Source organism: Microcaecilia unicolor, chromosome 6, assembly GCF_901765095.1.
Source record: "Microcaecilia unicolor chromosome 6, aMicUni1.1, whole genome shotgun sequence".
In the NCBI taxonomy this organism is placed as follows: Eukaryota; Metazoa; Chordata; class Amphibia; order Gymnophiona; family Siphonopidae; genus Microcaecilia; species Microcaecilia unicolor.
In genome coordinates this window covers 319,663,763-319,681,412 of record NC_044036.1, presented here as the reverse complement: position 1 = coordinate 319,681,412, position 17,650 = coordinate 319,663,763, and the positions used below count along the sequence as shown (strand labels likewise).

Here is a 17,650-nt window from a genome sequence, read left to right as displayed (position 1 = left end):
AAAGGAGGGATTAAGACAGAACACAAGATGGAATGGGAAACAGAAAATGCCCAATCTCTAAGGATTGTTAAGCGAGAATGCTAGCATAAAGACCAATCCAAAGATTTTGAACATTGAAATAAACTTACAGCAAACCCCAAATCGCAGTCGCCTGGATTCGTTGTTATGCACCATTCACACAACAAGCACAGTCTTGCGCACATCTTTCAAATCAAAGGGATGGACAGAATAGGAGAAAGAAAGAGGGTGAGAAAGAACAGAACAGAATATAGAAAAACAGAAATGAAAGTTTGAACTCCCCACGGGGTTAAAAATTAGGGAAAGAGATCAGCACAGAAAAGGGCAGGGAAGCAGGTGTGATAGTTCAGCGCAGGGCATGAAGACATTCAGGGAAGAAAGTACAAAGACAGAAGAATAGAAGAGTATTTAAAGTAGGGGTAAGAATGGACAGAATATTGGTGCCCAATACCCCTGAAGTGGGCAGTGTCCGTGATAGGGGAAAAATGAAGGAATAACAGCAGGGAGATAAGAGAAAAAGAGAAAAAGAGATGGACAGATGACATAGAACATTTGAACGCACAACGATATAAGTATCCCCTCTTGCGTTCAAAAAAAAAGAAGAGAAAGAAGGATAGAGTGAACGGTCAGCATACGGCTGGTCACCACTGTTTTAATTTCCCCCTCTTGGACCTCTTTCTGACTCCAGATCACACGGGGGACTAAAGATACCTATTTCACATAACAGGTTCTGTATAGTTTCTCTAACCTCCATTGTCACCCAATTACAAGAGGGTGGCATTAGGAGCTGTAATTGAAAACTAATTCCCATAACTACTGCTTTCTGTCTTCCTGGATCTAGGTATACTCTGGGCCATTTATGTTCCCAGATAATGCCTATTAAAATTCTGTCTAAGTTTCTCCAGAGAGTGAGTGTATGTGATTTGCCTTGTAAGCTAAATGTAAGGTAAAGAGAAGATAGAATAAAGACAGAGATAGGTTTAAATAGATAGATACATTTTATTTCTTACCCAAAGACAAGTCTTCAAGTTGGTACAAATACAGACATCAGACTTTAATCAGGTACATTCAGCAGATAGATTCTGGGTACAACCGGACAGAGCTTCGCCGTCTGAGATAAGCGTTGGGGCGGATACCAAAGCTATGGCAAATTGTCCCCTCTTTTATACACAAACTCTCCATAGAAGTCAATGGTGAGATACCTAGCTCTCAATTTCTGAGATGATACTTTCCCATGCAGTCTTATCAGCATGTTTTGGGAAGCGTTGAGATAACAGTTCCACATCTGTCTGTGTCGCAATACTTTTAAGAACTCTGTATAACCTCTGTAGCCTTCTATACAAAACTAATAGACTCCATTTTGTTCATCTGATTTAAAGTGACAGTTGTACCAGTTTGTGTCAGGACTCATTGTTCAGACCTGTTTTTTACAGATTCTGAAATATTAAATCATGTACTTGTTATTTGGCCTAGTCGGTACTTCTTCATTTATTGTAGGCTTCCTAGCCTTGGCCCTCACTATTCCAGTGGTAGATCCAAAGCTAGGCCATATATTAACAATACCCACAATGAATCTGCATGAGAGAGATTTGCATGAAAAGGAGATAGTGCGTGCAAATCTATGTCATACAGATTCATTGTGGGTATCACGAAAACCCGACTGGCTAGGTAACCCCTGAGGACTGGGTTGAAAAACATTGCTCTAAAGGTTGCCTAAATATAGGCAGTAAAATACGGGGTGCTAAGTGCAAATTCTATATCAGTAATTACATGTGTAATTGCCTTTATAGAATACGAGCATAAGTCTGCATTTTAGCACCTAACTTTAGTCATGAGCACTTATGCCATCTCAAAGGCTGGTTAAAATACTCACACCTAACTGACAGTATTCCATAACTCATGAAAGGGTTCAGCATGCCCCTGATCGGCCCATGCCCTTCCAGTGTTCCTGATCAGCTCATGCCCCTCCTTTGCCCCTCCCATGTCCCTGATTGGCCAATGTCCCTCCCATGTCCCTGATTGGCCCAAGCCCCTACCAGGTTCCTGATCGGCACATGCCCCTCCCAGGCCCCCCCATGTCCCTGGTTGGCCCATGCCTCTCCCATGCCCCTCTCATGTTCTTCATTGGCCCATGCCCCTTCCATGTTTTTGATCAGCCCACACCCCTCCCATGTCCCTGATCAGCCTATGCCCCTCCCAGGTTCCTGATCAGCACATGCCCCTCCCATGTCCTTGATCGGCCCATGCCCCTCCCATGTTTTTGATCAGCCCATGTCCCTCCCATGCTCCTGATCAGCCCATGCCCCTCTCATGTCCCTGATTGGCCCATGCCCCTCCCAGGCTCCTCACATGCTCCTCCCATGTCCCCGATAACCCCATCCCCTCCTATGTCCATGGTCAACTCATGCCCCTCCCATGTCCATACCCCCTTAGCAGTTACACACTATAGAATTTGCTCGCTATAGTTATAGAGCAGTTATGTGTATAACTGCAAATTGATGCCAATTAACACTAATTACCACCAGTAATCGATTATTAGTGCCAATTAGCAGCTAGTTTGTCTATTAAGTGATGTGAGTAACTGTAGGTATTCTACAACCCATGCATGCAGTTTTGCGTGCTAAGCATAGGATTGGATGCACAAGTTTACAGAATGAGGAGGATGGTATAGAATCAATTCCTACTGTGCGAAAGAACCTCTCCACTCCCCGAAGCTCCACCCTCTGAATATACTGCCATCTCAATACCAGAATATAGCAATAACAGCACAGCTCATGCATACAGTTGTTGCTCTTGACTGGAAACTCAAGGGTCACACTGTCCAGGTACAGGTGACGATGAGAGGTTGTTCAGGAAGAGGGCTGGTGCGTGTTGACAAGGATATGTCATTCTAGCTTCTATAGCATGAGTTTCTGCCGTTAATAAGGAGAAGCAAAGTTTAATGAGACAGATAAACACATTGCTGCATTTGGTGAGAAATTAGATAAGATTACTGAGGTCATGGGAGCCAACTTTTCAAAATTATTGGGGGTGCTAAGCCCAGTGGAAATAACCCCTCCCTGGACATATACAAGGAATTTTCTCAATATTTGGGGGGGGGGGGGGGCTCAAACACCCACAGAGCTGTTGCAGACACCATATGATATGACTGCCACACTGTTTCATGTTTTGTCATTGGCTCTTTCAGTATAAGTGGACAGTTCAGAGTTCAGATGGACAACTCCTGCCCTTGGACAACGCTACCACATCAACGGGAGCTTTGAACCGCGATTTGGTGATCCGCCAAGGGATCCTGAGAGATGGCATAAACTACACGTTTACTGTGACTGCATTCCAGCCCAGTGGAGAACTGTGGGGAGGATCCAGCATCACGCTGACCCCAAACAAACCCCCTAATGGAGGGGTCTGCACTCTTCAGCCAGAAGGCAACATCTACCTGTTGGAGACTTTTGTGTCATATCAATGCACAGGTGAGAATCTCTAAGGCTACACAGAAGCACAAGTGAATCAAAGTGAGGTAGGGTACTGCTAAAATAAGAACATAAATCCAAATTTGCAATAGCGAACAAAACCATCCCAGCGCTTGTCAATGTTCCTTTCTTTCATTCTTTTATATAAATCAATTCTTTTAAAGTTAACAGACCATCTGTTAACTTTAGAAGAATTGATTTACAAGAAAAGAGTGAAAGAAAAAAAAACATTTGGCAAGTGCTGGGATTGCTTGTTCAGAAACAAGCCATGTCAGGTCAAACCATAGGTCCACTGATCTCAGCATCCTATTATCTCTGACAGTAAGCCAACCTGGGTCATTCGGAAGTGCCAGGCAGGTCCCAAAGTGCAGACCCATTCCCTGCTGCCTTCTCCTGGGGATAAGTGGTGACTTAAGGACTCAGACCTGCCAAGTTTCCCCCGCATTCAGCAGGAGACTCCTGCTTTCATGGGTCATTTCCTGAACTCTCGCTGGTGAACGAAGAAGTCCTGCTGAGCAGCCTTCCCTTCCATCAGTACCAGAAGATGCATTAATAAGATGTCATCTACCGCTACTGTGGGACCAGTCTCATAATAAGAGCTGCAGAATCTCACAGCTCTTATCACGACTCTGGTCCCACAGCAGCAGGAGGTGATGTTTTGTTAAGGGTCCTCTGCTGCCCAAGGGGGTGGTGACTTGTTGGTGATGCGGTTGAGCCAGGAGGTGGAATGGACAGGTATGGGACATGGCCGGGTGGAATGGAGTGGAGCTGAAGTCATGGCTTATGAAAGTTCCTCTTAAAGATCAGGGACCCTTGGCAGCTCTGTGAACTTTCCTATAGCAGCTTGTCCAAATCCCTTTTAAACCAAGTTATACTAGACATGTTGACCATATCATTTGGCAACAAATTCCATTGATTGATTGTTTGCTGCGTGAAAAAAAATATTGGGGGCAATATTCATCCAGCAGCAGTCTGTGTTTTTATTAAACGCTGGCTGAATTGAGCTCAAATATTCAGTGCCAGGCCCTCATCTGGGTACCAGGTGGCTGCTGGGAGATACCCGGGTACTGCCGATATTCAGCAGTGGTACCCAGAGAGTTACATGGTTAGGTTAACTGGACAGTAATCTGGGCACTGCTGCTGAATATTTGTGGTGCTCAGGTAACTCCTGGCTCCGCCAGCCTCTACCCCCAGACTGCCCTGGCACTAACTGGATATTGCTGAGCTGGTCTTCCTGGATTTTCAGTGATACTTCTTGGTTACCTGCCACTGAAAATCCAGTGCTACCTAACTGGGTGGGAGCTTAAATAGCAGTGACTATCGGGCTCATTTTTTCCAATTTGTTCTACATCTGCTACTTTTTAGTTTCTTGGAATATCCTGGTCCTATCTGAAGAAATAAAGTTACTGCTCCCTATTTACCTACCTGCAAGGGGAAGTAATGAGACAAATCCAAATCTACTCTATACCTAGGGGGTTCTGCTTCGGTAAGGAGGATTATGTAATATCAGAGACAGTGTGAGCCCTGAGCCCAGCATTATTTATTTAGATTTTGCTCACACCTTTTTCAGTAGTAGCTCAAGGTGAGTTACATTCAAGTACTCTGGATATTTCTCTGTCCCAGGAGGGCTCACAATCTAAGTTTGTACCTGAGGCAATAGAGGGTTAAGTGACTTGCCCAAGATCACATGGAACAACAGTGAGATTTGAATCGGCAATCTCTGGATTGCAAGACCAGTGCTCTAACCACTAGGCCACTCCTCCACTAGCAACATTCCATGTAGAAGCCTGCCCTTGTAGATCAGCAACGCGGCCGCGCAGGCTTCTGTTTCTGTTAGTCAGACTCACAGAAACAGAAGCCTGCGCAGTTGCGTTGCTGATCTGCAAGGACAGGCTTCTACATGGAATGTTGCTAGTGGAATAGCAACATTAACATTCCATGTAGAATCTCAAATAGTAGCAACATTCCAGAATCTCAAAAAGTGGCAACATTCCATGTGGAATCTTCAATAGTAGCAATATTCCATATATTTAGATTTTGCTCACACCTTTTTTCAGTAGTAGCTCAAGGTGAGTTACATTCAGGTACTCTGAATATTTCTCTGTCCCAGGAGGGCTCACAATCTAAGCTTGTACCTGAGGCAATGGAGGGTTAAGTGACTTGGCCAAGATCACAAGGAGTAGTAGTGGGATTTGAACTGGCCACCTCTGGATTGCAAGACTGGTGCTCTAACCACTAGGCCACTCCACTCCATTGAGAGATACTATAAACCAGTAGCAGCAAAACTCGGATGCAAAATGAACAAATATGGAACGTCGGCTGCCCTGCCAAGGTATCTGCTGCTAGAGCCATTTGAAAGATTTACTCACCTGGTGCACAAATGTTGACACAGCCCATTCACTTTGAATGGACTGTGTCAGTGTTGCTGCATGGCTTGGTAAACAGGGGTGTGTGTGTGTAAAAATTAATATATTTATTTATTTATTTGGATTTTCCTCACACCTTTTTTCAGTATGGCTCAAGGTGAGTTACATTCAGGTACACTGGGTATATGTTGCTAACTTACTATCCCCCCTGTTTACTAAAGCTTAGCTCGCGTTATCTGCAGCAAGGCCCATTTTATTCCTATGGCCCCCTGCTGCTGATAAGTCAAGCTAAGCTTTAGTAACAACCCCCTATAATTGCACATGTCTTTGATGAACGCAAGCTAGTTCAATTCTGGTCACTGCATCTCAAAAAAGATATAGTGGAATTAGAAAAGGTACAGAGAAGGGCGACAAAAATGATAAAGGGGATGAGATGACTTCCCTATAAAGAAAGGCTAAAGTGGCTAGGGCTTTTCAGCTTGAAGAAACGATGGCTGAGGGGAAATATGATAGAGGTCTATAAAATAATGAGTGGAGTGGAACAGGTAGACGTGAATCGCTTGTTTACTCTTTCCAAAAATACTAGGATCAGGGGGGCACACAATGAAGCTACAAAGTAGTAAATTTAAAACAAATCGGAGAAAATATTTCTTCACTCAATGTGTAATTAAACTCTGGAATTCATTGCCAGAGAATGTAATAAAAGCAGTTAGCTTAGCAGAGTTTTAAAAAGGTTTGGATGGCTTCCTAAAGGAAAAGTTCATAGACCATTATTAAATTGGTCTTCGGGAAAATCCACTGCTTATTCTATGATAAGCAACATAAAATGTATTGTACTTTTTTGCGATATTGCCAGGTACTTGTGACCTGGATTGGCCACAGTTGGAAACAGGATGCTGGGCTCAATGGACCTTCGGTCTCTTCCAGTATGGGAATACTTATGTAGTAACCTGGCTGAGTTGGCTGTAGTTATTTTGAGGTTTTTTTAATTAGTTGTATGATATGTATGTTAATTATTCATATTTAATGTCTTATTTATTTTGTATGTTTATTTGCGCACCGCCAAGTACAAGGATGGTGCAGTTTATAAATATTTTAAATAAATCAATTTAACGAAGGAATAACATCACCCTGTGAGTCGATCTCTTCGTAAAGAGGATTGCAAAAAGGGTGACCATACATCTATAAGCCGGGAGCAGGAGGGGAAGACAAACTGAGCCAGTCCTGGAACTGCATTTCTTCATAGGCACCTCCTAATTCTGGCATTTCTAGCCTTCTGGATTAAATCATATACAATGTAACGCTAAAGCATTAGTTTGACTGTGTTAACTTGAGAAACGTTTTTTAGCCTGACGTAATGGAGTCCTTTGATTTCACTGAAAGTGAAAATTAGGATTGAGGCATGCTGGAAAAAGGATAACAGCTAGAAATTGATGCTGGATACTTTTTGCTGTGGTTATTTGTAGAATACTGGATAAGATCTTTCCCTTTTTTATTAGCTTTATTTATGTATTTATTTATTTGTAGCATTTGTATCCCACATTTTCCCACCTATTTGCAGGCTCAATGTGGCTTACATTGTTCCGTAATGGTGATCACCAATTCTGGAAAAGAGAAATACATATTTAAGGTGGAGGACACTAAATGTATTAGGTATACAGATAAAGAAAGTACGTTTTTGTAATCAGAAATAAGAGGTATAGGATTAAACTTACAATCGTGATAAATTAAACTCGAAATAATCAGGAATATGAAACTTCAATCGTGATAAATTAGTATGGACAATCAAAAGATAAAGAATTACGTTTAGTGAAGGTTCGATATAAATTTTGTTAACTGGTATTTAGGATGGATTATTGTGGTATGGTCTTCAATAATTTACGGAAATTGTTTATTTCATGTGCTGTTTTTATGGATTTTGGTAATTCATTCCATACTTGCGTGCCTATGTAGGATGCATATATTAATTTATATTTCACTCCTTTGCAGTTGGGGTAGTGAAGGTTCAATTACGTGCGTGATGATTTAGTAGAGTTCCTGCTTGGTAGGTCTTATAAGGTCTGACATATAACCTGGAAGTTCACCGTGTATGATCTTATGAACCAGAGTGCAGACCTTGAACGTAATACGCTCTCTTAGTGGAAGCCAGTGTAGTTTTTCTCTTAAGGGTCTGGCGTTTTCATATTTCGTTTTGCCAAATATGAGTCTGGCTGCCGTGTTTTGTGCAGTTTGGAGTTTCTTAATTTGTTCTTTGCAACCGGCATAAATTATAATTATGCATTATAATAGTTCTCTCAGGTTATTTAATATATTTTGGGTCAGGGGACTGGATCCTCCCTCTGTCTCCCTCTCTTTCTCATTATTACAAGTTCTTTGCTTTCTTCTCAGGATGGGTTGATGAAGACAGAAATCAAGGGCAACTAATTTATACTCTACTAGTCCAGACCTGTTCGCATGATGGCCAGTCCTGCCAGCAATTCTGCCTTTATCATGGGACGAAGTCCTCTTTCAGCACTTTACTGCCTGTAGGCTCTGGTGGAAATCAGTCAATGGTTGATATCTCTGTTGAGCTGGAAGACTTACAAGGTGCCAAAACACTGGCCCTGAAACGGTGAGTGTATTGTATTGTGTTTGGACTTGGGAAGTAAAATGCAAATCCAGACAGCTGAAGAACTTGTCAAGTTACAGTCTGAATCATGTGGGGAGGTTTGGGGCTTCATCAGGGCTTCATCCGGCGCCCCCATGCAATTGGCCCCGCCCTGCCCCCCGAAAACGATCGCTACACTACCCGCCCTCTTCTCCCCAGATCCTTTTCCTTTTTTTTTGTTTAAATTTACTTCTGTCCGGCGGCAGGGTAGCGTTAGTGAGAAGGAGGCGGCGCTCCCCCGCCCCGATGTGTCAGTCTTCCCTTTGCTCAGTGTTCTGACGTCATTTCTGATGTCAGAAGAAGGCAGAACTGAGCGAAGGGAAGACTGACACGTCGGGGCGGGGGAGCGCCGCCTCCTTCTCACTAACGCTACGCTACCGCCGGACAGAGGTAAATTTAAACAAAAAAAAAAGGAAAAGGATCTGGGGAGAAGAGGGCGAGGTAAGCATGGTGCGGCGGGGCACCCCCCAGAGGATGGCGCCCTCCTGCCATGCTTACCTCACTTACCGTGTTGGCACGGTCCTGGGCTTCATATACTTTCCCTTTGGGGCCTCATTTTTCATTCATCTATGCTTCTGTTCTTGATATATGTTTCCCCTACCCCACATCATCATTAATGTCAAATCCCACTCCCATTCCGTTTCTGTTTGGGCTTCATTTAGAGGTGCACAACTCCAAAATTTTCATATTGTGTCATTCCCCATATTGTTTACAGCAATACTCATTTTCTTTGGGAGGTTTTTGGCATTTTTTGTTTTGTTATGAGAGCAATGCTATTAAGAGTGAGAAGAGTGAGAGTGCACTGTTCACAAAGAATGCACACTATTTGCCAAGAGAGCACACTCATTCGAAAAGAGTGAGCACTTTTTCCCAGTAGTGCATGCACGTAAGCACTATTTGCACATGGGTGATAGTTTGTTCATGCATGCACTATCAAAAAAAGTGAGCATTCTTTGCAAAAGTGTGCACTCTGTGAATACTGTGCACTCTTTCTGAAAGTGTGCACTCTTTGTGAATATTGTGCACTCTTTGTGAAAAGTGTACACTCTTTTGGAAGAATGTGCATTAACCCCTTCCACACACACACAGTTTTCTGTTTCATTTTTTCTGTCATTTTTGTTTGAAAATGATATGCAATGACATGGGGAATGTTGTTTCAAGTGAATCAACATCCCTAGTGTATTACTTCCTCCCGTTTCTTAGCCCTCAGAGGAAGGGGGGAAGCACAGGAAAATAATAATAAGAAAGAGAACTTAGACTCCATTAGGCGCAGCCAATAATTACCTTTATTAGCATCTCACAGAGCCAAAACTACAAAAATAGTTCTCTCCCTGGAGCAGGTTGCCCACCAGCAGTGCACATCCTGAAAGACAAGGTCTGCTCAGCTAATACTGCCCCGGACATCACATATATACTGTTACAAGTTACTTTTTCCCAGAAATCATGTGATTTCAGTATAAACTGCGCTATACAAATGCTAATAATAATAATAATAATAATAACCATTAGGTAGCCTTATACCATATATGGATTGGTCATGTATTCTATCAGTCTCTCCTGATGTGTTTGCACGTGAACAGTCGGTGGCCATTGGTTAATTACTTATGAGTTCTGTGTCAGTTCTGCGTGCACAGCCAGAACAATACCCCTGTGTCCTCTCTCTGTCTATCTTTCTTAGCCCGCACACTGTGTCCTCAGCCTGTCAGCAACTGCCAAGGTTACACCTACCTTATATGAAAAACATACTCAGCTGCAAACTAAATGTTATGAAGTGTCAGTTCTCAGCTCCCGAGAAAGCAATGATTGTTACACAAGATGCTGAGTTAGTAGGCTAACATGTGAGAACCAAACTGAGCAAAGTACAGGCCTTAGGCCTAGCCCTTTGGAAAAGTTCAAACATAGAAAGGCATATACACTAGCTTTATTCCACAGTCTACCTTTGCATTTCTGTCTCTCACAGATTCCCATATAATTCTTTTCCCTTCAGTGTTGAGCTTCCATTTTATATTATATAGTTTCCATTATCCATTCATTGCCTCTCCCTCTTGCAGGACCCTGACCATTCACATGCCAGAATTGCCCCCAGAGTTCCAGAGTGTAACCAGCTGGCTGAAGAACAAGAGCCAGTCTGAGCTATGGGGCTTGGTCCAGCAGGGAAATCCCCTGGAGGTGATCCCGTACTCTGTGGCTCTTATCAGCACTCTCAATCAGGTGAAAACTCAGATCAATTGTCTTCCTACATCTTGAGATTTACCTCTAGGAAGAGAAGATAAGGGTGACTCTGTGCTTTGATTTTGTCCCAGGATTCAGAGGTGAGCAGAAGCAATAGTTGGAAGGACCTGGAGGACCGTATGTCTATCCGCAGTAACATCACTGTGGCACTTACTTCTCTTAAGATTGCCAGCGTGAAGGATGTGACCCAGCTGAGCGCTGCTCTGGCGCAGTGTGTGGTAGGAAAAGGCTCCATCTTTGCATCCTCCTCCTTTTAAAAACATGGCTCCCTTGGTTAAAACTAACACGAACACTTAGGCCCTGAAATTCAGACCACGGGAGATAGACGGGCTGTCTCTCGTGATCCACTCTGAACCTGGCTACTCAATGCCAGGTCGTTTCCGGTGACCAGCATTGAATATCAGGGTTTTTACGGCTGGTTTGAAGATAAGCAGCTATAGTGATATTCAGACATAGCTGGTTTATCTTTAAACCAGACAAAGATATACCAGGGTTTGACACGGCCAAATATAACTGCCAAACCTGGTTTAAAAATCAGCGGATAGCCAGTTACATCACGTGATATAACCGATTATTCACCAGCTGCTAACTGTGGATATTCAGCAGAGGATAGCCGGTTATCCTCTGATGAATATCGGTGGATAGCCGGTTAAGTGCCATTTAACCAGTTAGCATCTGTTCTGACCTGGTAAATAGCGCTAAATATCAGATGGTTAGTTTTTAAGCACGCTTAATAACACTGCCCTCCCCCAAATCTTTATAATCCAGTGGAATGAAAATAACATAGGTTTCTGCTGAAAATACTAAATAAAGCATAACAACCTCAGTCTGTAGGAATGGAAATCACTAACTCTGAAATTCTACAAATGGTGCTTAAAATTACGTGCCCTATTTGCGCATTTAATTTAATTGAATAGTGAGCCAATTAGCACTGATGAATTGGGTGCTAATAATCAATTATCGACACTAATTGACATTAATTGAAATTTTGCACACATTTTTAGTTGTGGGGATCCATGTGTAAATTTTACACGTGCATCCAAAAAGGGGGTGCAGCCATGGGAGGGTCATGGGCGGATCGGGGGTGTTGCTACAATTTATGCGTGCTGTTATAGAATAAGGGGGATCTGCGCCTAATTTAGGCACAAGGATTTACACCAGGGTTTACTTGGTGTAAATCCTTGCATCTAAAAGTTCGGCACTGCTCCCGACACTAAGCTTATTCTATAAACTGCGCCTAACTTAGCACGTTTTTTCAGCGCTATTTATAGAATTTGGTCCTAAGTTTTGTCTGTACCTTTCTGCTCCACTGCCAATTACAGACTCTGCTCCTTCCATCTTGCTGCACTGTATGCCTGGAATAGACTTCCTGAGTTAGTACTTCATGCTTCATCTCTGGACCTTTCTAAATCCTGGCTAAAAGCCCACCTTGCTTTCGGCTCTTGACCCCTTATTCACCTGTTCAGTACTTATGTTGTTTTAATCATTCCCATAATAAATGTAATTCGTTAATCCCTCATTGGTCCTGTTTGTCTGTCTTGAATAGATTGTAAGCTTTTTCGACTAGGGACTGTCTCTTACGTGTTTGTGCGCAGTGCTGCATAAATCTAGTAGTGTTATAGAAATGATTAGTAGTGGTAGTAGGTTTTCACACTGACCACCACAATTCAACTAATACAACCTCATTTTTGTAACATAGGATTTCAGAAACTGAACTCAAAAATGTCATCTCCTATTGGGCGGAATAAGCAATTCTAAATTAGTAGGAAACTCCAGTCTGCCTTGGCCTAGTTGCTTGTTTCCCCAATTTTTATACCTCCCGCACTAAGCAAGAGGCTTTTTACTTACATTATTCCATTCCATAGAATTAACATCAGTTCTTCAGAACTCCCTTGTCATCCCTACCAGACCAGTCCAGGACCAATGGGTTGTGCCCACCAACTAGGAGATGGGACACAGAGCCAGTGTGAAGTGAGCTGTGCTTAACATAGGGCTCCAAGCAGGCACAGCTCTTCAATATTGTCTTCAGCAGGTGGTTGATGAATATCCATGCAGTACTTCTAGACTGTTCTGTGTTTGGACCATTTGGAGAACCAGTTTCAGTCAAGAGGGCGATGGAATTCAGGGTCCTTTCATAAGAACATAAGAACAAAAGAATAGCCATATTGGGGTAAGACTAATGGTCCATCTAGCCCAGTATCCTGCTTCCAACAGTGGCCAATCCAGGTACATGACAACAGACTGGATGGACCGTCATTATCTGTCGTCATTTACTATGTTACTATGAATATATGGAATGAGGACATACTTTAAATACCCAGGAGTCCCTTTGTAATGTGTCACTGGGCTAAAGTCAAGATCTTCTATTTAATGCAACTTGCAATTGAAAGCCAATGCTGTTCTTGTAATAAAGGAGTTATGTGATCATACTTTGATGTGAGATCTGATCGTATTTTTGTTTTAGTTGCAGGTGTTAAGGTAGGTTTGGTAGCGTCTAAAGCCACCATTGCTTTTTGGATTAAAGAAGCTAAATTCATCTGCTTATTTGCTGCTTGAACAGTTAAGGGCACATTCGACAAAATGTATGGGTCGAATCTCATCAAGTTTCGCAAGATTATATTTGTAGAGATACGACTCTCCATACTTTTGCTAAGCATTACTATTTGGATGTGAGTACTAAGAATGAGTAGTGAAGTAGTGCTCAAGGCAGGGTTTTCAGAATCCTGCCCAAAGAAACAGGAACTTTGGTATATCCTATTGGTCCTTGACTGGTCTGGTAGGGATGAAAAAGAAGGTGAAATTTGGTCTTACCTGTTCATTTCCTTTCATTGAGTCCCACAAGACCAGTCCAGGGTCCCTCCCTAATCTGTAGTGCTGTTGTTTTTGGTTACTTTCCCCAAGTTTCTGAATGTTGTTGCTTTTGGGTCCTGAACTCTGAGGAACTACTGGTTTTGTTTTTGGACATTGCTTTGACATGATAACACTAAGGAGCCATGCCTGCCCTATATAAGGCAGAACTCACTTCGGATTGACTTCCATTTGCTGGTTGGTGGACTCAACTGGTCTGGTAGGACTCAAGGAAAGGAAATTAATAGGTAAGACCAGATTTCACTTTTTTGGGCTCATGGAACTTGTTCATTTAAGACAGTTAAAACCACCTTCCTCTCAAATCATGCTGAACCTGCCAAGTCAAGGAATGTGGCCAACCAGAAGGAAAGTTGAGTTACTTAGAAACACTGATTTACTAGGATGTGCACTATAGAATCCCTATGATCTTTGCTTAGAAGGCCTAGTGGTTAGGGTGGTGTACTTTGGTCCTGGGGAACTGAGGAACTGAGGAACTGAGTTCGATTCCCGGCACAGGCAGCTCCTTGTGACTCTGGGCAAGTCACTTAACCCTCCATTGCCCCATGTAAGCCACATTGAGCCTGCCATGAGTGGGAAAGTGCAGGGTACAAATGTAACAAAAATAAAATAGATACTATTGGAGATTCTACATGGAATGTTACTACTATTGGAGATTCTACATGGAATGTTGCTATTCCACTAGCAACACTCCATGTAGAAGGCTGTGCAGGCTTCTGTTTCTGTGAGTCTGACGTCCTGCACGTACGTGCAGGACGTCAGACTCACAGAAGCAGAAGCCTGCACGGCCACATTGGTGAGCTGCAAGGGCCGACTTCTACATGGAATGTTGCTAGTGGAATAGCAACATTCCATGTAGAATCTCAAATAGTAGCAATAGTGGAGGAGTGGCCTAGTGGTTAGGGTGGTGGACTTTGGTCCTGAGGAACTGAGTTGGATTCCCACTTCAGGCACAGGCAGCTCCTTGTGACTCTGGGCAAGTCACTTAACCCTCCATTGCCCCATGTAAGCCACATTGAGCCTGCAATGAGTGGGAAAGCGCGGGGTACAAATGTAATAATAATAATAATAGAAGATTTGCAGATGGAGAGGGAAGATTAAAATAAGATTGTAAGAGTTTAGTTTAGTTTAAATTTACTGCCCTTTAAACCATAGCCTTACAAAACAATTTACAATAAGATAAATCAAGGACAGAATAAAAGAATGAAAAACAAAGAACAAGTAAAAGAGTAAAGGAGATGAGCAGAGATCAAGATGAAAAAGAGAGAAGAGGACTACTGAGATTAAAATAATGACAAACAGAGAATCAGAACAGGGAAGGAGAAGGAAGCTAAGAATCTCTTTTGCTAAGAATTTCCTACCCTTTATCTCACTTTAAATTTTTGCAGGTGTCACCCGAAGAGCTCACCTTGGACAGTCACGCCCGCATATTAGAAACAGTTCAGCGAATGATCCACATTATCGGCACAGAGACTGAGGAGGGGCACAACACCCCCACCTCTGCCGGAAGAAGCATCTTAGGAATTTTAGGTGAGCTGTGATTCCTGATGCTTTTGTAGCATTTTACAAACTCTGTGCGAAACCAGGACTTCACAAACACAGCCATAGTACACTTATATTCAGAGTAATAGAAGCAGATTTCTTAATTTCTATGCGGAAAGGAACACAAGAAAGCAGATCGGAAGTTGATGTACACAAACTTTATTAGTAGAGTTACACACAGAATATATTGCCCGACACAGGCCGTGTTTCGCCCAGCAGGACTGCGTCAGGGGCTACTTAGTGATCTTCACTAAGAAATACTTGTACAAGGGTATATTCTCCACCAATTGATGCTAAGGCAAATTGTACCAAAGTCAGAAAAAAACAGCACAAGTCCTATATATATGACCAAGGCACGACATGAAATAAATTGTGTTGCCTGAATGCATGTCTTTATTTGATGTCATGCCTTGGTCATATATATATATATATATTATTATTATTATTAGCATTTGTATAGCGCTACCAGACGCACGCAGCGCTGAACACCTGGTACAAAGAGACAGTCCCTGCTCAAAAGAGCTTACAATCTAAATAATACAGACAGACAAGACAGTTACGGGTGAGGGAAGTAATGGGTGAGAAGGGAGGAAGGGACAAGGGGAGGGCAATTGTGGCTAGGAGCTAAAAGCAGCAGTGAAAAGGTGGGTTTTCAGCATAGATTTGAAAACAGGTAGAGATGGAGCTAGACGTATAGGTCCAGGAAGTCTATTCCAGGCATAAGGTGCCGTGAGAGAAAAGGAGTGAAGCCTGGAGTTAGCAGTGGAGGAGAAGGAGGACCACAAGAGAGACTTGTCCAGTGAGCGGAGTTCACGGGGAGGAATGCAGGGAGAGATGAGAGCGGAGAGGTAACGGGGGGGGGGGGGGGGGGGGGGGCTGCAGAGTGGATGCATTTAAAGGACCTGTGCTGTTTTTTTCTGACTTTGGTACAATCTGCTTTAGCACCAATTGGTGGAGCATATACCCTTGTACAAGTATTTTTTTTTTTTTATTTATGAATTTCAAAATATACATTCATGAAAATAAATGTCAGAAAATCAGGAAATACAATACCATGACTATTATACACATAGTCAAGAGTAAATAGCAATGTCTTTGTTACTTAGACCACAATCTTAGATCAAGATATAAGGTAATTAGTTACAGAGGTAAAGCATAAATAAAAAATACAATAAGAGGATAAGAGGATAAGAGCTAGATCTTTGCCTGCAGTTTTAGCTAACTTCGGTTGCTATCGAAGCAGATTCGTCTACATTTTCTTTTGCTATTACAAACTTTTTCAACTTTTCTGGTTCAAAGAATACATAATAAACATTTCTTAAGGAAATAAGGCATCTACATGCAAATTTTAACTTAAAAGTTCCGCCTAAGGTGAGAATCCGGGGCCTAAGTCCCAGAAATTCTCTCCTTCTTTTCTGAGTAGTTTTGCTAACATCAGGGAAAATTTGTATCTTTGAACCCAGAAAATGAGAAGACATAAACTTGAAGTATAGCCTAAGAATATTATTTCTATCTGTTTCGAAGGCAAAGTTTGCAAGAAGAGTTGTTCGTTCTGTTATAATTTCTAAGGACGTTTCCAAAAATTGAGTCAAATTTACTGGAGCCTCTTCAGTAATAGCTTTAGCTCCCGTAATATAATAAGCTTTTACAATTGGAGGTATAGTATTTCTTAGTGAAGATTACTAAGGGGCTCATTTTCGAAAGAGAAGGACGTCCATCTTTCAACATAAATAAGAAAATGGACGTCCTTCTCCCAGGGACGTCCAAATCGGTATAATCGAAACCCGATTTAGGACGTCTCCAACTGCACTCTGTCGCAAGGATGGCCAAAGTTCAAGGGGGCGTGTCGGAGGTGTAGCGAAGGCGGGACTTGGGCGTGCCGAAAACTTGGACGTCCTTGACCCATAATCGAAAAAAACAAGGACGTCCCTGACGAACACTTGGAGGTTTTCACCCGGACCTGTTTTTCTTATGACCAAGGCACAAAAAGGTGCCCGAAATGATCAGATGACCACCGGAGAGAATCGAGGATGACCTCCCGTTATTCCCCCAGTGGTCACTAACCCACACCCATCCTCAAAAAACATCTTTCAAAATATGTCGTGCCAGCCTCAGATGTCATACTTAGGTCCGTGACTGCGCAAGCAGGTCCCTGGAGCAGTTTTAGTGAGTACTGCAGTGCACTTAAGACAGGTGGACCCAGGCCCATACCCCCCCCCCCCCCACCTGTTACATTTGTGGAAGAAACAGCAAGCTCTCCAAAACCCACCAGAAACCCAATGTACCCACATCTAGGTGCCTCCCTTCGCCCGTAAGGGATGTGGTAGTGGTGTACAGTTGTGGGTAGTGGGTTATGGGGGGATTTTGGGGGGGCTCAGCACACAAAGTAAGGGAGCTATGTTCCTGGGAGCAATTTATGAAGTGCACTGCAGTGCCCCCTAGGGTGCCCGGTTGTTGTCCTGGCATGTCAGGGGGACCAGTGCACTAGAAATGCTGGCTCCTCCCATGAC

At 42.8% G+C, this 17,650-nt stretch overlaps 1 protein-coding gene across 1 annotated transcript in view; it reads left to right on the top strand.

The window, feature by feature from the left end:
• The window catches only part of LOC115473398 (polycystin-1-like), a 148,785-nt gene that overhangs the window by 76,514 nt on the left and 54,621 nt on the right, over positions 1–17,650 (top strand). Inside the window, exons 19-23 of the mRNA XM_030208333.1 lie at positions 3,206–3,488; positions 8,243–8,465; positions 10,553–10,712; positions 10,805–10,951; positions 14,987–15,128. Coding sequence (XP_030064193.1) covers positions 3,206–3,488; positions 8,243–8,465; positions 10,553–10,712; positions 10,805–10,951; positions 14,987–15,128 — 955 coding nt within the window. The remainder of the gene's footprint in view (positions 1–3,205; positions 3,489–8,242; positions 8,466–10,552; positions 10,713–10,804; positions 10,952–14,986; positions 15,129–17,650) is intronic.